At 46.4% G+C, this 22,108-nt stretch overlaps 1 protein-coding gene across 1 annotated transcript in view; it reads left to right on the forward strand.

Annotated features, from left to right (window-relative positions):
• LOC125749451 (myelin basic protein-like) overlaps positions 1–22,108 on the forward strand; it is a 38,611-nt gene that overhangs the window by 13,624 nt on the left and 2,879 nt on the right. Inside the window, exon 3 of the mRNA XM_049026723.1 lies at positions 8,722–8,788. Coding sequence (XP_048882680.1) covers positions 8,722–8,788 — 67 coding nt within the window. The remainder of the gene's footprint in view (positions 1–8,721; positions 8,789–22,108) is intronic.

The following is a 22,108-nucleotide window of genomic DNA, read 5'->3' on the forward strand; positions in this document are numbered from 1 at the left end:
GCTCTCCTTCAATTTTCTAAGAAGCAGAGCAGAGCCTAATCCGGTTGGTGTCCGTGGCGTTCCCACTCGTTTCACAATTCCAGAACTTCCAGTTGGGTCCAGAGACAGGATCTACACCATTTTGGGCTGTAGACGTGCTCTGGGTCAGGGTGCACAGCAGTGATGCCACAGTCCCTGCTCTCTCCCTCCACTGTAATACAGCGTGTCCTATAGGGAGGAACCTCGCTCCTTTTAGCTTTGTAGCTTCCACTCTTTGGGATGGTTCTCCTCCAACAGACCTGAGACATCACAGCACCAACACAGATCCTGGCTCAGAAGCTTGCTTGGGCACCGTCCCGCAGGGGGCTGTGATTAGCCGAGGAGATTTACAGCTTCTCTTTCCCGATTCGTTTCCCTTGGCTTCCCGGAGTTTTAACAGCCTGTAATGCTCTTCATTGATGCTGGGACATCAGCCTCTGCCTTCAGTTGATTTGTAGCACTGTGTAAATGGCAGGCACCTTGGTGTATGACCTCCCCCGCATTAGCCAGGGCTTAAGGATATTTTGGCATGTAAACAGGATGGTGAAAATGCAGACTGGCGAATTGGTGGGTGAATGTCAGGTTGCGGTGATTTTATTGTTATCGCTGTTATCATTGTCGTTATCATCATCATCCCTCGCCCCCCGAATTCACAGAAGACTGTATTTATTTACTTAGCAGATTCCCAAAGTGTCCAAAGTGAGTTTCAGAGAGCAGGATCACACAGCGTCCTTGCAGCCTTTAAGGGCCTTGCTCAAGGGCCAAACGGCAACATGATTAATCTGTGCTTGATCTGTAACTCCTGGAGACACACATCACCTTTGGCCCCAGATTCACGGCCGTACGCACCTGAGAATTGTCTCTTATTTTGGTTAGTTGCTTCTCTGAAACTTATATAAAACATATGAGGAAGTTTTAAGTTCCGCATATTGCCTGCTTTCACCTACAGAGCAATGGTTAAGGCAAATCAATCTAGCCATGTGATCAGAGGTGTCCTCTAAGCAGAATAATTAGCAAACTGAATAAGCCTTTTCTCTTTTGTTCGCCCCGCTCGTTGGTTGTGTGATATTTCCGTATGAAGTATGAATCAGCTCTACTTCCTGTTTTCCATTAATGCTGTAATTCTTCAGTGCCCTGTGGAGGGGCATCAACAGGAAGTGGGGAATTTAAGCGTGTCGAGTTGTAATGTGTAGGTATCTGTGCATCGGCCTGCTTAATTCCAGTTCAGCTTTTTGTTTTTGTTCTGCTCTGAAATAACATGACATTGTGGCAGCCGCATTAACGGTCAGCGGAACCTCGCTCCCGGGCCGTGTGAGCACTGGAGAGAGCGCCGCATGCATGCGGACACAGCAGCGGTGGCAACCCAAGACACCATTCCCTCCATTTTGAAACAGTTAAGGAGCTAGTTAAACAACTGGCCTCTCGCGATGGTTTCACAGACCCAGAAAGTTCAAAAAGATTTTGGATATTTGGACCCGGAGCAAAGCCAAGTCCTCCTCCACAGACGGTCATCACCTCCCAGACACGCCTTGGAGTCGGCGCATTCGCTGAGGATCACGACGTACCTTTCATGTACCATCTCACACAGTTCGCTTTGTTCCCGTACGGGCTAAAACTCGGCCTATGGCTTTTGAAAGTGGAAAGTAGGTGGTCTGGAAAGAAGAGCCTGGAGCCTCCCGGCGGAGACTACGTGCGTGCCGTGCATGTACGCATTTCTACATATTCATAAGGGGGTCATCAGGTATTAGGTCTTTGAGTGCGTGTCAGGTTCCCTTCACCTGCCAGGCCTTGTTTATCCGTCTCTGCCCTCCGTAATTGCAGAAATGCGTTTGAACAGCCTTCCCGTAAAGGTTGCTGCTGTTGTCATGGTGACCCCGGCCTGGTGGGCGAAGGTGGGCGGCTGGCGGACGTATGACATCAGCAGAGTCTGCCTTTCAAGAGCATGTGTGCGTGCGTGTGCACTTTCGCAGGGCTGACTGGGCTGCGTGTGCGTCTGTTATTGCATCTTTCTAAGTATTTGTCTTCTTTTGTGCATTACTTTCTAAAAGATTTTTTAGTTTTGCAAAACTTCTGGTAGAAAAAATTTAGTTTATAAAACTATAAAATAACATGACTTAATTTGGCTAATGAGTGGGTGTTATACACTGATGAGGTCATAAACATGCAAAATACATCCTGCCTTAGGTAGACCCCAGTTAGAGCCTCTCTGATTGGATGCTAACTGTGTCCATCAGGCAGCCTGGCCTTTGGGATTTCAACTGCCAGTGTGTGCCCGCCCCCTGTGCTGGCCCAATACTTGTGGCATGCAATCCATCTGTGTTTCTGTCACACGTTGTGAGTGTCACCCACATTCAGCCAGAGTAGTAAGTCAAATCTGTAAGGATTAGACGTTGATGAAAGGTGTCGTGGACCAGCAGGTGAGGGAAATGATAACCTAATGCAGCCCCTTTCTCTCAGAACTTTTTCCTTAATATTAGTTTTATTATGATTGCATGGTAGCAAAAAAGTAGAAAGGCAGTATCACATACTGCAGCAGCCTGCTTCCAATAACCTGATTAGCACATCATCTATCTGCCCCAGAGCTGCGTTTCCGACAATCATCTCCACGTGTCACCTGTGCCCCCCCCCCCAGGCAGAGTCAGCAGATCCCCTGTCACCTGACAACAGGGTGCATCATCCTCGTCGAGCACACCTGCTCGTTTCGTTGGGCAGCCCACCAGCGGTGTCGCTGTTATCAAGCTGATTGCGGGATTAGCATCGGAGCACGGCTCTCTAAGACGGAGTCTGCCATCCTGAATCCTCTAATGCACAGAGTGACACACCGAGCCACAGAGAAACACCAGAGTGAGCTGGCGCAGATCCAACGTGTGACCTTTGACCCCTGCAGACTGTGCCACACGGGAACCTGTCCTGCCATTTACCTTTGGCAAAAATCTCAGCTGCATGACTCATGACTTCTGCCTTCTCAGGCTTTTCCCAAAAGAGACTTGGCTCGCAGTGGTAGAATTTGTTCCGCTTGATTGTAACTGAATCCGTTCACATACACATGGTATTGTGTTTAACTGCAGTGCCCCCGCAGGACAGCCAAGGCTAATGGTTCAATTATGGCTCCGGAAAACAAACGGGCAAAGATGCCTGTGGTCGTGACGTTGCACTTCGGAAGAGGCCTCCTCAGCCCCCAGCAGCGGTGTTGTGGGGATGCCGGTCACTCCAAATGACATTCATTTCAGTCAGCACAGTCATCAGGAAGGGTGCATATTTTATTTTAAATCTCCCAAAGGACTTTCAGATTCATCTGAAATCTTAAAATGCTGCATCTTTACTTTTCAGTTCTACTCCCTCTGATTCTTGTCATTATGACGGGAGTTTTGCGGTTGCCTCCACGCAGCCGTTTCCCCTCCGACGTTGCCGGTTTAACGTCTGACCTCGCAGCTCACAGCTGCTATGGCGTGCGGCCGCTGCCAGATCCGCACGCACGTCTGCAGAAGCCCACCCTGCCCGACACTCGCAGCAAACACGTGTGACTGTCAATTTCACACTTATAAGTGCGGGGGAGTACAGCCAAGTATGCGGCTGTCCTGCATTACGTCAGCAGAGGTTCTAAAGGGTGTCTCGTGTGTAGTAACCCAGAAAATTATTCCAACAAACATCTTCTTTGTCCGTTGACTAGAGCAACAGTACGTGTACAAACAGAAAATTTTAGGGGGACAAAATGTCACGTCTAAGCAAATTAGGAAGTTTGGAACATGTATAGCTGGTGGGGAGGGAAGTACAGTGCTGGACACCTGAACGTGAACTCAGACTCCAAGCCCAGATGTGGCTGGTCCGTTTTTAAGGACTCCTCCATGAATTTGGATGAATTGACTTGGACTTTGTCAGGTTCTGGATGGACTCGTCTGAACCTTCCGGGATTGTCCGCTCCGAACCCTAAGTAGAGGCCCTTGACGCACACTGTTGTCTGCCTGGCTCTGAGGAGCATTACTATGGCTTTGTTTCCCAAAGACACAAACGGTGTGGACAGAAGACAGAGCCTGATTTTCATGGCTGTGGTCCATGTCGCATGTGGAGAGGAGGACTGCGTGCGATAATAGATTACAGGACTTTGTCAGCCGCGTTTATAGATACCCCCACATCACGCCTAAGTGCGCTGAATAACTTCTGTGACCCATGCGAGCACAGCGATCATGGCGTGATATCTCAAGCAAGGACCACTCTACAGGCGTGGGAGGCCGACATGAGGAGACCCTCTAAAGAGGTGAAATCTCACAAAGCCGCCAACCCTGACAACATCCCGTCGTGCGTCGCGAAGGCCTGTGCTATGCAGCGGTCATTGGTGTGTCAACAGTGTCTGCTTTGCACCATGCCCTTGTGCTTCAAGAAGGCCACGATCATGCCCTTGTGCTTCAAGAAGGCCACGATCATGCCCTTGCCAACGAAAGCTCCTTGAATAACTTCTAAGCTCTTATGTAAGTCGCTCTGGCTAAGGGCGTCTGCCAAATGCCGAGAATGTAAACGCAAATGACTACAGTCCTGTCACTTCAACCTTTATAGTTATGAAGTATCGTACATTAAGCACCGCATCCCCGCAATCGTGGATTCATTCCAATGCACATTCCAACATAACATATCCGTGGATGATACAATCTCACTCCCCCTACACAGTGCTCTGGGGCATGTAGAAAAGGACATGTGCATCAGGATGCTGTTTGTTGACTTCAGTTTGGTGTTTAACGCCACTCTGCCGTCTGGTCTTATTAGTAAGGATGATGAGGCTGCTTGAAGGAGGGAGGTAGAACACCTGAATGTATGCTGCCATGAAAAACAACTTTTCCATGAACATCAAGAAGACAAAGGAAATTGACTTCAGGAAGACCAAAGGCCTTCACCCCTCACTACTCATCAATGGATCTTCTGTAGAGATAGTCAGCAGCTTCAGGTTCCAGGACATCTATATCACAGTCTCCCTCCCATGGTCTCTAAACATCAGCTGCATTCTCAGCTGAGTATATTCTTCCTGAGGAATCTGAAGAGCTTTGGGTTGGAAACCAAAACCTTGGCGAACTTCTCCCACTATACCATTGAGAGCATCCTGACATCCTGCATCATGATTTGGTTGGGTATCCTAACCGCTTTGGACCTCAAAGTAGCAGAAAGATCTGTCTGGACAGCTTCAAACATCTTCAGCACAGATCTTTCACAGCTAAAATCAATCTACTGCTGCCAGAAGAAGTCATCATGACGAATGGCAGCCACCCAGCTCACGCTTTCCTGATGCTTCTGCCCGCTGGGGAGCGCTACCAGAGCAGCCTTACCTGCACCACCCATTCAAGTGACGGATTCTTCCCTCAAGCCATCGGGTCACAAAACACATGTACCTGTCCACCCTATTGTATTTTCCAGCACTTTATAGCCAAGTGAAGACAAGTGACCTTTATTTTCATACCATTCATATACAGGCCATATACACACGTGGACAAAATAGTTGGTACCCTTCAGTCAATGAAAGAAAAACTCACAATGGTCACATTATTTTCAGTCTTTTCTAGGGGTACCATCATTTTTGTCCAGGCCTGTTTCATGAGTTTTTTTTTTTTATTATTAATTCTGTTGAAGCATGGTTAAAAATCAATGTCTGACTTTTATTAGTTAAATTTCATAGAATTTTTATTTATTATTACTTTTGTCAGATTAAAGTTATTTCTGTGACCATTGTGAGTTTTTCTTTCATTGACTGAAGGGTACCAACAATTTTGTCCACGTGTGTATAAGTATAGGGTGGCACCAGATAGCATTGCCCCAGGAACACAGTATATAACAGGTGGCAGGGGGACAGTGGTCACACTACTCAAAGTGCAAAAGGGTTGGGTGTATGTAAACACGAAGTAAGACCGCAGATCAAGGGGAGAAATAACCAGTGCTGTGTTTGAGTCCACCTTAGTCAGGATTGATTCGAGATGAAGTCCTACATGAGGTCCAGTCTGAGAAACAGAGATGGTGCAGCAGAGTGTGAGTGTGGAAGACCACAAGTTCAATTCTAGACAATGAATGTGAATTCAAAGACTGTACATTGAAGACTAAAGAAATACCTGCATTTTTTATGATGCTGGCTGGGTGACTGAATTATTTACAAGTAAGGAATAAATGTTTTGTCAGACACTAACGTAACAGAAACACACCTCCATTGCATCATGAAGTAATTAGTAATTTCATCGTACCATGACTGTCTTGCTGAATGCATTTAAATTTGGTTCTGGAACGAAAACAAAGCGTTTTCCAAAGCTTTTTTTAATTTCATTTTTAAAAGTGCACACACAATGTTCAGTGGCAGATCTACCTGAAACACTATGAATGTTAGTGGTGATGTTTGGGTTTTCTCCACACTATGCAAAATACAATTTTCTTTTCAGAAGCACAAGTGCTTTGAGAATTTTATGGCTTAAACACGCACAATGGGGATTAAGACCCCTGTGTCTGGTTTGATTCCCACTCCTGCTAATCAGTCACACCACCATTAGGCTCTTGAGTAAGACCTTAAAACATACCTTCTATAGGGGCAGCGGACACTGACCCTGTGATCTGATCACTGACTTCACTCCCACCTGTATTTCTCTGTAGCAGGGGTAGCCAGTCTTTTCCAGAAAGGGCCGCTGTGTCTGCGGCGTTTCGCTGCAACTCCCTAATTAGATTACTAATTAGAGGACTGATTGGCTGAGTCCTCACACCTGGGTTTGAACAGCTGACCTAAGCACACACACCGGCCCTTTGCGGATAAGATTGGTCGCCCTTGCTCTGGAGACATGTGAGCAATATGAAAAAGAATTTCCAACGTAGGGGTTAATGAAGTATAATAATAATTATTAGTCAAGTCAAGTCAAGTAGGTTTTATTGTCATTTCAACCATACACACAGTATATAGAGAAATGAGATAACGTTCCTCCAGGACCATGGTGCAATACAGAGCAGGACAAAGACAGAGCAACATCATAAGTGCATAATAATTTTATAAGACATTAGCCAGTTAGCCAGATAGCTATCGGTCGATTGCCATATGAAGCAAATTTGGGCTGCACGCTTGGTGAGTCATCGCCTCTTGGTAAGGTCAGTCTGCCAGCATTAAGCTTCTGTATGTTTTCTTTCTGGTAGAAATGGGAAATTATACCAGCCAACTCGTCTATTGACGCTTTGCCATATTTACATTCTGCAGCGTCCTTCGTTTTGCTGGGTGTCTTGCACAGAGACCCCTTATGGTTTATTTATGTAAAATGGATAATTGCTGACTTGATAGACATGATGAGAAAGTGACTTGATTGTGTGGGTGCGTGCGCAGCATAGAAAACCACTGAAGCTAATGTAAGAAGTCGGGGGGAGGGTTGGTACAATGGCTGAATACAGCAGGCTGCAGGCATATGCTACAGACTCCGATGGACTCAGGAAGGTTTTTTTGAGTCCAAGTCAAGACAGGAGCAAAAGTTCACCGGAGTGTGTGACAAGATCGAGTCCAGTTAAAGTTATCAGTGCCAGTCCAGGAGGGCGGAGTGAGCACCCTGCGGAATGGTTAGGGTTAGGCTGGGAAGCAGAGTATTCACTGTCCTGACAGCTTCGGGGAAGAAGCTGCTGCTGAACCTGGCAGAAGGTGCGGGTTCTGCCAGACAGCAGCACAGCTGTCTGCCTGTTAGTTTGCATGTCACACAAAGCTACCTCAGGCCTGGCCTGCGCGGTATTACATGGCACGGATTGCAAAGAGACCATCGATAAGTTGCGCCAAGACATTCATTCTGTCATAGGAAACAAAACGGCATGCTTTGCAATTTTAATGATTATTTTCAAGATTACGTTAAAAAAACAAATCACTTGTGCGTGAGCTCTGCATGCACTCCCTCAGCCATTCGTCATCATTTTCATCTTTGCTATTCGACTCAGAGTGTGGCACATTTGTGAGAAATTTAGCAGTAATGAGTGAGGAGGAGAAAAGCGTAAGAAATGTTTTGGATTCCGTAGTATTGATGAAAAAACTAGTGATTTGTCGGCCCTGTTTTTTGTGAGTGGGTATGGCTCACAAGCACCCTGCCACTTATTATGCTGGCTGTGTTAGTAGAGAATAACAAGTACTATGTTACTATAGTTTATTTTGGGTCAATTTTCGACTCCTTTTTTGGTATGTGAATATCACAGTATTCATTGCAAAAAATCAAATATCGCAATGATTTTTTTCCCCCCAAAAACATGTAGCTGCACCCATCCCTACTAAGCCCTGCTTAGGTCTGTCCATCGATTACTACACTCTACTTTTATTTTTATAATGCACATTTACCTTGCACCATCTTGTCCAGCATTGCATCTTGCCCCACCTCTCCCCCCTCCTACAACTGTTGCCCAAGAATTTCACAATGTTCCCTGAATATGTCACAAAAAAAAAATAACTTGAAACCTGAGCTTGAAACTTTAAATTAAAAGACTCCTGGAACATCAGTCTTCTTTCGATACAGACAGCCATGTCACAGATATTTAATGGTAACATACCAGAGGCTCCCTTGTCACCGTAGCGATCTGAACAAACAGGTAGATGAATACGTGCCATGTTTAATGTGACAGTCAGACAGAATGGATTACTGGGAGTGCTAGAGGGGGTGGGCGCTGAGGGGGAACAGGGGAAAACTGCCCTGGTTGCTATGGTTTCCCATTTTGTGTTTTCTTTTTTTTCAGACTTCGGTACCTCAACCCGAAGCAAGCCAGCTCTCGGAAAAAGCAGATGAGGACAACGAGGTTTTTGGTAAGCAGCTCATCCACAATGCACTGAAGAATTACAGGGTAACTCTGAATGCAACGTTTGTGTGCTGCGGTGCTGTAAATCACCAGTAGGGGGCGACAGCTAGTTGCCTCCTATGCCGATGTATTGGTAGCGCGTCAGAATGCCATTCTCCCTTTGATTAGTGGTGCTATACCTGCTTAGATGAGGAGCCCTGACTTTCGCTGTAATCCTGGGAGCAGACCAGCTGTTACAGCCCCCCAGACCTGTATAACCGGAACAATCCCCTTAAAAATATATGAAGTAAAATATTAAACTGAAGCTGCTTTAGATAAGAGAATTTATAAATAGTCACTTTGGATCTCTATAATTCACAGACTTTAATTAGTCGGAAAAGCGCAGTATTTTCAGTTTCCGGCTGTTTATTTTTATATAATCCCACCCCCCTTCCTTTCTTTTCCCTTTTCTGCCCTCAGCCCCTCTCCATTGTCTGGATTTTGATAATTTTCCTTTTGTTTTTTATTGTTGTTCTCGTGCTCAGTCTGCATGTCCCACGATTCCATTCCGCAGGTCCCTGGGCTGTGTCTGGGGGCCAATTATTCCACCATTTCCAACGCAGTGTTTCTCTTAGCTTGATTATGGTTAATTATACACTTAATTGAAGGCATGTAAATATAATAATTAAAACCATTACATTAAACGAAAAAATGTCAGTTATCCACGTGTATGTGTGTTTGTGTGTGCGCGCACATGCGTGTGTGAGAGAGAGAAAGAGGGACAGATTGAGCAAGTTGCCTTGATATTTTTGATCATTGTGGCATTCCGGACTGGAGGGAGAGCGCCGCCCTGTTGGTGACTGTGGCTCATGCAGCCATACATAGAAGGAAAAAATCCGAAAGTAAAGGTCACCTTTATCCAGCTACACTGTGTTTTGTAACAGATTGCGGGCGCTGAGGAAGGACGTGACTTGCTGTTGGTTTGGTTCTGCCAATTAAGGCAGCAGTTACGTGAATGACGGCGTGTGGTCGTGTTCTGGACCACGGTGCTGGACCCCGGCGCTCAGAAGCAGAGCGGGGTTTTATTTAACAAAAAGGAAAAAACATAAATAGTTGCATACCTTTCTGTTCCGTTTTATACTTTTACACGCACTGAGTTAAACATTTTTCCATCCTTCGACGGAAAACCATAAAGCAATCAATCTCAGAGTGTAGTATTAAGGTCAGGTTGGAGAATAAATATTTAAAAGTGGACATTTTAAGGACTTGAAGCTATGTGCGTTATAAACACCGGTGAAGCGCCGTGTGCCGTCACATGTGCGTGCTGCCGTAGTAGACTGCGCTCAAACGCCTTTCTGATCTGCTTGTACTCACTACATCGGGCAAAAAGCCAGAAACCAAGGCACGCGTGCAGGAGTCCTGTGTGAGTCAGAGTGAGACTGATCATTCGAGACGCTTAGGGCATTTCTGACGGCTGGCCGAGACAGAGAGCCTCGCCGTCGCAGACCATCTCACCAGGAACGAGGACCTCTGCACCAGCATCGCTGTTTTCTGCGTGACGCCATCGCATAGAATTTCGAACTTTACCCTTTAAAGTCGAGCCTGCATGCGGAATGAGAAATAGCCCCTCTTATTTCGGACATCCTGATCGGGTTTAGAACTCCTGTTAGAATGATCGGGCTTGCAAACTCGAAATTTCCCAAAGTGAAACTCAGTTATTTGTCAGCAAATCGTTTTTGAATTTGCAATAAAAATCCTGACAGGAAGAACCAGGGTGTCTCATTTGGAAGTCAAAGCAAATCTGGTCATTTTAATGGAGGCTCGATGTATGTATAAGGCTTAGTGTGAAGCTTTGTGGCATCAAGGCATCCACTGAGCTGCCTGTGGTAGACTGGAGGACGCACAGCAAACCTGGGATGGACGGGTGGGTGGGCGGACGGACACTGCTGTGTTTGGTCAACTGCATATATCCAAGGATATGCTTTGAATGGCCAAACTATAAAAATAAGGCTGACTTGAGCATTTTGACACGTTATTACGGCGCCACAGAGAATGTCTGTTATGATGGTACAAGTCAGTTCTGTTTGACTATTTTACACCCACAGACATGTACAGCCTAAACCCACACACACCCTTCAGCCATACAGAGCCCCCCCCCCCCCCCCCCAGTTCATCAAGCCATTCTGTCTCGCTCGTAATTCAGTTGCAAACTCTGCCACAGGTAAATGAAGGGGGTGAATAGAAGCAACCTGGTAACCGTGAGTGCTGAATCGATAGAGGAGCCATTTTGTCTGCCGTCCGAACGGAACCTGCTTCTGGTGTCATGCCAGAGTTGGGGGGGGGGGGGTGTTGCCAGGTAACTGCTGGTGAAGGTACACAGTCCAGACTGTGTAAGACGCGCTGATCTTCCTTCTGGCGTCAGGTCGATGACCTCACCCCCCCCCCCAGCCCTCTAATGCCACGTGCCATTTGGCCTTTTTAAAGACTCACTACTAAGTCCATTACTGGGGGTTTTCTTTATTTTATCGTAAAAGAACCGTGGCTGAAACACATTAAAAAAAATTTGATTAATCATATAAAACATATTATAATATAGTTTTTTTCGCAGGCTGGTGAAACATTTTTCCTTTTCTCCATCTGAACAATTTGCCATTTTAAATAGTTTTATTTATTTATTTATTTTAATTTTCAGCTCTTATTAAATCCATCCATCTTCCTAAAGCTTATACTAGATTTTTTATGCTATTTAACTAAATTGGTAAAATTTTTTATTTAAAAAAAATAAATAAATAAAAACTGCTTCACCCCCTTCTTCTGTTATAGCTTCTTCTTTCAGGCTGGTTTTTGATTCATGATGGACATTTTTGTTTTTTTAGAAAGGTTTCGTAGCAAATGTGGTACCACTGTTTTATTTCTCATATTGTTGGAGGTATAATCCCCAACACACATTTTCACTATTTTAAACTATCAGGCCATAATCACCAAGTCTGCCCATATCCATTGTAATCAGAGTTGCCCTTTTTAAGATATACCAATAACCTCATTTTCTCATTAATATGGAAATTGTCATGGTGTGTGTGTGTGTGTGTGTGTATGTGTGTGTGTGTGTGTGTGTGTGTATGTATATATATATATATATATATATATATATATATATATATATATATATATTGTACCATTTGGTTTTCCTGGCTCTGTCAGGGTAGCCTAAACAGGATTTTAGATTTTGGCCATCTGGTGGAAGTAACAGATCATATTATCAGGGTATGATTAATGATTTAATTATTTGTAAGACCTGCAGAAGAGCTGTTTGGCTGTCTGTGTTTTCACATTTTCAGGTAACCAATACGGAGGTGTTGAGTCATTGTATCCTGCAGAGCCTGAGATGGATTTTGAGGGATTTTATTGCGATTCTCTTAGTTTTAGGGATTTTTAGAGCGCAGAAGTTGTCTTTTCTTTCCCAGTAATACATTTCTGACTGATGCATGTCACTCAGCACAGGTTTGCGAGAGGCTTCTGATGTTCGGTGTGACCAGTGAAATGTCTTCACGGTGACATTTTGGGGACCATTTGCTGCCCCGGTTTGGTGGCCCGGTTTGGTGGCGTGTGTGCAGCCGGCGTGCAGCCGGCGTGTGCGTGTGTCTCTTTGTTTGAGCCTGCAATCTGCTCCGGGCCATTAGCCGAACCGGGCTTTCGGACCCGTGCCGCCCTTAGCTGAGGACTCAGCGGACCCGAGTAAACAGGCAGACGCCATATCGTCAGCTTTTTAAAAAGGCATTAGGAGACCATTAGCAGGCGCTCGGAGCGCCGCCTGCACACATAAGCAGCCCGTTTTGCCCCGCGTGCCTGGCCGCTCGGCCCTCAGTCCCCCCCGCATTCGTCTCTGTACGCTCTGCTGTACCCACCCGCCCCAGCGGCTCCTCTTCTTCACTTCACTCTACGTCTGCACAGCATGTCCCCTCATCTTCCTGTATTCTCTCCCAGAATGTACTTACTGTGGCCTAACTCTCCTCCCCGTTCGCGTATCTTGAGAGCTTCTGGCGTCTCAATCTAGACTCGCCTCTTTGGATTGCGCTCATGTTTCATTCTGACCGCGTCACCCCCCCGCCCCCCCCCCCCCCCCCCCCCGTTTAATTTAATGCTTCATCTGCAGTAACACAGTGGTGTATTACCTGTCTGTCAGCTTGATCTTGATATGATCCTATGAATATAGGGTGGCATTTATATGATGAGGGGATTGGTCTGCACTATTCTCTGTTAACCACTAGAGGTGCCATTGTCAGCACAAACGACTGACAGCAAGATACCAGGATTTAACTTGGAGATGTGGAAGGGCGTGCAGACTTGCCAAGGACTTACTTTCAACTACCTTGAGAGAAAGAGCAGCTCCGGATGCTCCGGTTTCACAGTCCGCATCCCCAGAGTCCTCACCCCATCGGCGAGCACCAGCCTGACAGTCCTGCAGAGAGACCTCATTTCAGCCACCTGCACTTGCCACCTTGTCCTTTCGGTCATTACCTAGAGCACATGAGGTGAGGATAGGATGCATCCTCACCACGCTAGGCACCCGTGATTCTACAGCCAGCCGCCGGTCCGCCTGTCTCTCTCATGTTCCCTCTGCATCGCTCATAAACAAGATTCCTAGGTACTTAAACATTCTTCACCAAAGGTAGACTCTGGCCCTCACCTGAAAGGAGCAATCTGCTCATTTCTGATGGAATACCAAGGCCTCAGATTTATAGGTGCTGAGTCTCGCCCCTGACGATTCTCACTCCGCGTCGAGTGAGTGTGCACTGGAGGTTATGCTCCGATGAAGCACCGAGGGCGCATCAGCCATTAGCGGGGATGTCCCCTCCAGCCCGCCATTTCAGCCTCAGCTGCACCTCGTTACCTCGTCCTTGAAAATTACAGTCGGGATGAGAAAAGCTGCACCTTTCAGCCTCAGCTGCACCTGCAGGAGGTCAGCACTCGCACTGCATGACCCTGACTGCGTGTCGGGCATGTGGACACAAATTCTGCTGCATTCAGACAGGGACAGAGTGACATACAGGTGCAGCCCAGGGGCATCTCCTGCAGTATCTGCTTGGGCACATGGTCATATTCCTGCTCCAAATCCACAAGGCACTATGTTGGCTTATTTCCATGAATTCTGCTAGGTAGTAGAGCTGGACCTCAGTTCCATGGCTAGACTGTAATCCTCATTGTTCCTCCTGAATCCTACATTTGAATATCAAGTATAATCCAGTGCCCTGCCATAGGATTTCCCAAGGAGGCTGAGAAGCTGGACCACACCGTCTGGTTCCCCCTTAAAAACAGATATCAGAGTAAATCCCAGTGTGGACTAGGGTTACTGGGACCTACCTCTGACACCGAAAGCAAGCCCTGCAGTTGGTGTTCACAGAGATGCACGTTATTGACCAGGCGATCCATATCATCCAGCCTGGCTCCGGCCAGGGCGGTTACACTGAGTCCTCTGGCATGGCCACCAGTCACATGGAGAAACGTGGTGCTGAGGCAAAGTGCCGTTTGATTGGCTAGTGATGTGTGGGAAGGATATCGTCAGGTAGGACCTCGGCCATGGAGGATAACCGTGGGATCATGGAGTGGTGCCTCTTTGGCAAGGAAGGAATGCTGGTTGGTTTCATCTAGGTCTTCTTCCCCATGAATTCCGTGGCTTTGAAGACAAACCTCCCTTTGTAATTTTAATACTATTATTATACTATATAAGTACATATTATTGCATTCCCCGGACAGGGAATACTTGGTTTGAGAACCAATCTCCTGCCGTTTTTATGTTAGCGCGAGAACTTAAAAAGTATTCGAAGGATCTTTTTCTAACTTTGCAGACACATTGTATGGGTGAACAACTGGAAGTGAGCAAATTTTGAGGCAAATCCCCTGTGGTGAAGTTGATTACAAGTCACACACAAGTTGGGCTTTTAATAAAGATGTTTTTGGAGAGTGTGTGGGAGGATAGAGATTGTAGAGGTTGGGGGTGTTACAGGAGTAGGGATTAGATGGGGGGCGAGGGGTATTGTTGCTCCGAAAGCTCATCATTTTAAGATAATTTAATTATATACCTTTTTATGTGCCTTAAATCTGATTGTCCTCTTGTATGATGTCATTGTGGGACCAGGGTAGACTCTTCCAATATCACTGGCTTTCGTTTCATCGTGACCTTCTCCTTTTCTTCCCTGGGCCTTCCCTGAACCCAGGCCTTTAGCCCCCTGCCGTTTATTGCAGTACCTAATCTCATAGCCAGCTCTGCCTGAGGAAGGTCAGGTTGCATGTCCAGGAAAGCGCACGGCACACGCTCCAGAGTCATCCGATTGCAGGGCGCGTTCACCTCCCGACTCTCGGGGCTCCCTGTGGTCTGGAGGGACCACATTCAGGATTTATATATATAATATTTACAGGAGTGTTAGCTTGACAGCCGTGTGTGTGTGTGTGTGTGTGTGTGTGTGTGTATTTATACACACAGTACTGTGAAAAAAAAGTCTTGAAAATGTTTATGGGTACTTTTCTGGATAGTAAGTATACATTTTAATTATATATATATATATATATATATATATATATATAAACAGTAGAACATGTGCACTTTGACAGTAACACAATGCAAATAAACAAGAATTTCTTTTGTTCTCTAAAACTTGGTTTGATGGCTAGATGAACACTGCTTCAGTTCCCTAACCTCTCCGCAGGGGCACCCTGGCAATTGCATGTATTTCCTAGATTTCGCCACCGGCTCACTGATGCATTTGTCAGGCATGCAAGGTGTGCTGGTGCTGAAAAAGTACTGCTGTGCTGGAGAGTTGCTGCAAACACGGGGCTGACTTTAACAGAGGCTTTGAAACGGCTAAGCTGATACGCTTTGACAGGTTTAGTACCATAGCCCTAAACCAACAGGAAGGTCATTTAAACATTTTTTTGGCTGCCCCAAATATATATATATAGTACAAGGCCTGCATCTGTAACTCTCTGTTACAAATATCCGGCACTTCAGCCCCATGAAGGTGAGTGACGTGTCTTTCTGTCCTCCGCTCTGATTGGTTCTCTTTAGCCTTTAAGCATCCTTGTTTGTGATTGGTTCTCTCAGGTCACTTTCTTCTCACTTTGAGGTTTGCTTTCTCACCTATAGTCACTTTTACCGTTTTAATGTCAGGTTCAAATTGCAGTGTGAATACTTTTAACTTAAAGGAAAAGGGATTCAAAAGCATGTATTTTACAACATAACTGTTATATGTTGGAAAGCATTTCATATTTAAAAAAGAAAGGAGAGAAGATTTCAGAGGATTTCTGGCATTTAACAAATGTCAAATTATTGAAGTGTAAGTGTTCAGCATTTTTAGAGGTCATGTATGCAAATTAATGGGATTAAACTTGTTTTTATAAGCAGTCTAACCTTATCTGACATGATTAATCTGGCTGTTGCCTGGAATTTGGCGATATATGATGTGGTGCCTAGACAGTAAACCTGGCAGGGGGTGCAGCGGGAGGGGGCACGACGCCTTCCTTTTGTGTCTGAGAGAAGTCGGGGGCAAAGTCGCCCCCTACAGCAGAGTGCAGCTCGTACCTCCAGTCCTGCTGCCACTGCAGTTATTGTCCATTTAAGCCGTTTCACAATGTGCTATTAAGGCCCCCCAGGCAACAAAAGACACACTACGGAGGGTCCGGGGGGGGAGACAAAGCTTCCAATCCCCTGGTGGAGGGGCAGACACAGAGGCAGACCTGGACCAAGACCTGGACCTAGACCTGGCACTTGTCTTCATTTTTCTTCCTGTCCCTGCAGCTGCAGTTAGCGCTAGCTGGTACAGACCCCGAGGGCATTCAGGAGCACTGGCAGGACCCACGCCAACATGGCAGGCCTGCTGTCGCGTCGACACCCCAGGTCCCCGTCACCCTCCTGCCCTCAGTGTGTGTGTGTGTCATGGCCCCTTTCATAAAGGGGCTGTGTTTTTACATGAACAAACAGATGGACCCCATCAGTCTACACCAAACTGGGCTGAGCGATATTCCAACCCATAAAAAATTCTCCTCTGCAACCTCTCTGTAGCTCGATTGTTCCCATCTGGACACAAACGATGCTTTGGTATCTTCAGCATTTAGTTGATTAAATAATCTAAACAGACAGGTTCTACTATGTTCTAGTGCGTTGGTCATGCCTCGGACTGCATGTATCTTCAAGAGATGTGGAGTGTGGATCTGCAACCTTCATGATGTGAGAGACCCAGGGCGCGTGTGGCCAGTCCGATACAGAGCAGGGTGGCAGGGAAGCCAGCCTGAGCTCAGTCCTTGAGGTCACACACTGCTGACCGCGCCTGATTGTGCTGGTGCTGTGCTGGTACTCTGGCATCATGCCTGACAGCTGGAGAGACGAAAAAGGGGACCCATCTTGTGTCAGCGGTTAGCGGGCGTTTGTCATCTGCATTTAGGACCCCGTACTCTGTCTCCATCCTAATGTAGGAAGGTGTTCTCTGAGCTCAGGTGAGACAGATTGTCAACTTGTTGGCTGACAGTCGCCATCCTCCTGCCTGGTGCCAACTGGGCTTGGATCAGAGTGAGGAAATCGGGGCTCAGTTCCCCCTCCAGCTTTGATGGCCTTGGCTTGTGATCCTGCAACTGGGATCGAAACCCAGTTATCAGATCAAGGGCTCTTTTAGAAGAAGAGTAGGAATGCACTTTGCCAACCCTGTGAGGCATCATGAATTCATCCACGGAAGTAAGGTTACAGCCTTTCGGTTTAAAAGTTGAGGTGTTGCTGTGGTATTTCTTGGCTTATCGTCTTTTCAGAGGCTGTGCAGGAACATTGAAAGTTTACTCACGCGAACAGGACACCGGTCCCATTGGCCAGTGAATTTCTTTTGTGTGTGTTATGCGTGTATATAAGAGGCTTCTCATTACTTGACAAATTCTCCGCATCGCTCTGCAACTGTCACGGATGTGATGGTGGAAACGTGTGCAGCTTCTGCATCTAAAACTTCTGTGGGCGTCTGTGTGCTTAATGCTTCCTAGCTGTGAGGCCAGTTCGGCAAGAGATGCCTCGTTGACACTGAGAGATGCCTTGTCATGCTGCTGCAGACTAATTGATAGCTTGAAAGTAGGCTTTGCTTAAAAATAAATGAATAACTGACGTTGATCAGCAATCGCGTTGTAAGCATCTCGTCCTTCCCCGGCTGCTTTTGACGGGCTACTTCCAATTTCATGTAGTATCAGATCCCCTCATCTGCCAGTTGTTTACACGACCCTCTCAGAGGTCGTGGCTCCGTCGTTGCTACTGTTATCACGGAGGTCTGGTACCCCAGAGCTCAATATGCGTACACTCAAAATGCCGAGCGCATGCTGCCGTTCCCTCTTTGAGTACTTTAATGGATTTTGAAGTAGCATCCAGGCTAACAGATCAAAGGGGCAGCCTGCAGACTCGGATCACGTGAGTCACCTTCCTGTGAGCTCTCTGACCTGCAGGGGTGAACTCTTGCATGTTTCTCTGTTGTTGTCAGTGCCGTAGTAGTGCATCATGGGAGACAGGTGTGGGCTGTTAATGGTACATGGAGGTTACACTTTGTCTTGCCTTTGGGGGAGGTGGAGTAGTCCCTAACCTCGGGATGATGATGGGTATCTCTGTATCTACAGCACGGGCGCCTGCAATCCAACGATCTCTTGCAGGCTGGTCATGAATTAAACATCAGGCCTGCAGAACAGAGAGCCACTTTCTCACCAAGCCTGTGGGTGCCACAGACCTGCTGCGAATGCTGCCGGGGAGGGGGGGATTGTTCAGGGCCCTGGGTGGGTGTTGCCGGTCCAGGGGTCGCATGCTTCTGGCCGTCCGGGGGACATGCCGCGGAGTCCCACCGCTTGTAAAGCAATGGCTCCCGTTGTCTGCAGCTGGTCCCGAGGAGAGAGGCCCCTCAAGCGGACGCAGGGCCCACTTGCTGAATTCCTGTCGCAGGGCCAGTGGATGCCTGCCCGCGGACATGACCGCATCCTCCTTGCCCATATGCCCCCCCCCCCATTGATCTGACAGTATTACATGTTCCAGCATCCTTTCAAATGATGTTATCCCTCCGCACCTAATATTAAGCAGTGATGGATGTTTTCTGTGATTGGGGGTTGGGTGGGCGGGGGGGGAGTGAGCTTTATTTATGTCCTCAAGCTGAAGTGCGGGCTGAAGAAGGACCATAAAGCTTAGCACTGAGGTCCTGGGTGGAGGCCTGGAACCCTTTGATCCTTTCCTGAAGCCATCCATTCATACTCAAGGGGGAAATGATATGTCATTAAAAATCCTTTGGGAGCTCACCTTCAGAAGTGGGGGGGCTTGTGCTTTTCTGCCTGCTGTATGCAGACGGTAAAATGGAGGCGATTCTCCAGCTTCCTGTCCCTTTCCATTACACTACTGTCAATACTTTGCATGCAAATGGAGAATCGTCTGTTACAGCCTTTTCTCTCTTTTATCCTAAATGGAGCCATTTCCTGTGTACATTATCATGCTAACGTGCATTTTCCAGTGTCGTTTTGTGTCTGACAGAAGCTCATTATTTATTCATTTTGGAAAAACCCATCCCATTTACAGTTATTCTGGATGATTGTAATTAGAAATACAGTTAAGCATGAATGCAGCTTCAGAGTGTCTAAGGAAGGATGGGACTCCCACTCTGCCTGGACCGCTAGAGGGTGGGCGTGGCCAGCTATGTTGAAGGGGTTTTTTTTTTTTTTTAAATGTCCAGTTTTGCCTTGTAACCTTTATAGATGGCAGTTTTTGTTTCCTTTATACCTTTTCCCCAGATTTTAATCATATAGCATTATTGTTAAGGACCTAATAATTTTTTTGTTTGTGTTATTGTTAAGGACCGAATTATTTTTTTAATTAACAGCCTCGTTGCTCAGCAATGAGCTCGTCCACCACAGCAGCCGTCGCCGCTAAACCGGCATTTTTATTGCGTCATGCTCAGACCCTCAATGTCTCTCTCGTTCTTAAGCCGGGGGGGAGGGTGACAGGGGCCATGGGGGGGGGGGGGGGGGTGGGTAGAGCTAGTGAGCACTGGCAGGGCGTGCAGATGAACTGTGCTGGGAAGTACAGTGAGAAGATTGTTCTCCTTGAGGCAGAAAAATGTTTTTGAAAGTGCCCTTTATAGAGCTTCAGGAGAATTTATTCAGGACGAATTATCACCATATCCTTCCTTTATTATCATATCAAATTTTATTCCATAGCTCGTTATTTTCTACTGATTTGCACCTGTGTGTGATCCAAAGCACCTGGCTGGGAACTGAGGTGAGATTTTCATCTTTTCATTTAAAGCTTGAAAGCTTCACGCTGGTCCAGGTCCATGAGCAGTAAGAGGGCAAAGGTCGTTCAGCCCACCTGGGTGCCAGAGATCTACAGAAGGTTACATTTAAAAATCCCGTGTTGAGAGGTGACGTTCTGCACAGAATTGTAGGTGGACCCCACACTGGTGTGCTTGGTCAGGCTTCCTTGGACCAGTTGACATCCTTGGAGGTAAGGATGTCAGACACGTCTGATCATCCTCTCTGTCTATTTCAGGATTTCTTCACCACAGCCTCACAGTGTGCATGTGGAAGCATTTCTCTGAATTCCTGACACTTTCTAAAAACAGCTTCTGCTGTCATATGTGCGTTCCCAGCAGAACACCTGCCGCGTACATTTTTAGTTGCAGAATGAATACCTTCACTGGATTTTACAACGGAAAGCTTCAGTTCCTTCTTTGCATGTCTTTTTTTCATTATTTTTGTGACATATTACACATATCTACACAATATCTACAAATTTAACCTGTTTCCTAAATATAACAGAATAAGTCATGCAATTCAAGTACCCTAACACAGAAATCAGTATCTCTAAACCTGTTAAAATAACAGGTTACCAAAGTAGATGTGCCTTGAACCTCCCCACCATCAGGATAAGTTATCTCTTTAAATATTACATTGTTTTTAATTTAACTTTTCATGTTTTGTCGGACAATTGCCCGTAGGAATGCTAGTGTGAGTGACTGGTGTGTGAGTGTGCCCTGCGATGGGCTGGCCCCCCATCCTGGGTTGTTCCCTGCCTCATGCCCATTGCTTCCGGGATAGGCTCCGGACCCCCCACGACCCAGCAGGATAAGCGGTTTGGAAAATGGATGGATGGATGGATGTTTTGTCAGACCGGTTGCTCAGCGACACATGTACCTAAACATTAAGTTCTGGTGCTGAGGACGTCCATGAGTCACACGCTCTTCATGCCTTTCATGGTCGACATGGTCTTCCATGCACATTCTCAAACCCAGACCACTCACACTTCTGTACTTTCAGTACAGCTTACACTTGTAACGTCTGAATGATTGCGACACCAGTCCGTCGTTTGTGCTGCGTGTTTATTTTTCTTCCCTGGTGTAACGGTAAGAAGTCACAGAATCACAGAAGTTCTCCTCATTTATTGACATGGATGGACACACCTGTGCGGCACTGGGACATAAGGTCAAACAGGAGTGTCTTTTGTGAATCTACAGAAGAAGGATAAGAACGAATAGGGGGGGGGGGGGGAATCCCCTCTAACGGAAAGGTCCTCTGAGAACTAGGAACAGCTGATTGCTCATCCATGTCATTAATTCAAGAACGTATCAAAGGATGATTACTGCCCTGGTACGTCTGTGGCCTGTCCTACCAGCAGCAAATAGCGATTGTTTCTGATAAGTATGATATACAGATACCTGCAATCCCCGGGCCAGCCGGGCCTTCCCTTCGTGTCCAGTTGAGCTTGAGGTTTGTTCCTTGAGGTGTTTTATCCGTGATGCCGTTGCCCTGGGCTTCATTTGCGGTGGTTAGGGACAGATTCCCTGCAAAGTTGCTTTCTGATATTGCCTGTTCTGAAAAGCACCATACAAATAAAGCAGAAGTCAGATAGAGTTGCACTGATACCCAACGACTGAGGTGTTTTTTCATGGTAGTATCTAAGGGTGCTTTTCCACCACACCAGGTATCGCACTGCTGGTACAAAAAAATGTTGGTGCTTTTCCCTTTTCATTGACTTCTGGTCAGATATCAGTACCAAAAGTACCAAACTACTCTTTCAGTACTTTGGGGTGGAACATGCAAACATGTTAATTGTTAGTTTGGTTATGCAAATAACCTTCCTTTCAAAAACAAAATACATGCGCTATTTTTAAAAAGCATGCTTGCGAATTCAGAAAACAACGATAAATCTTTTTTTTTTTTTCCCAGAATTTTTTTTTCAGCTAATGGGTGCGTGGTTAACAATGTTGCCTTGCACTTCTGGGACCAGGGGTTCAAGTCTCTGCCATGGCTCCAAGTGTGTGGAGTTTGCATGTTCTCCCTGTGTCTTCAAAGAATATCC

This window comes from Brienomyrus brachyistius, chromosome 9 (assembly GCF_023856365.1).
Source record: "Brienomyrus brachyistius isolate T26 chromosome 9, BBRACH_0.4, whole genome shotgun sequence".
Taxonomy (NCBI): domain Eukaryota; kingdom Metazoa; phylum Chordata; class Actinopteri; order Osteoglossiformes; family Mormyridae; genus Brienomyrus; species Brienomyrus brachyistius.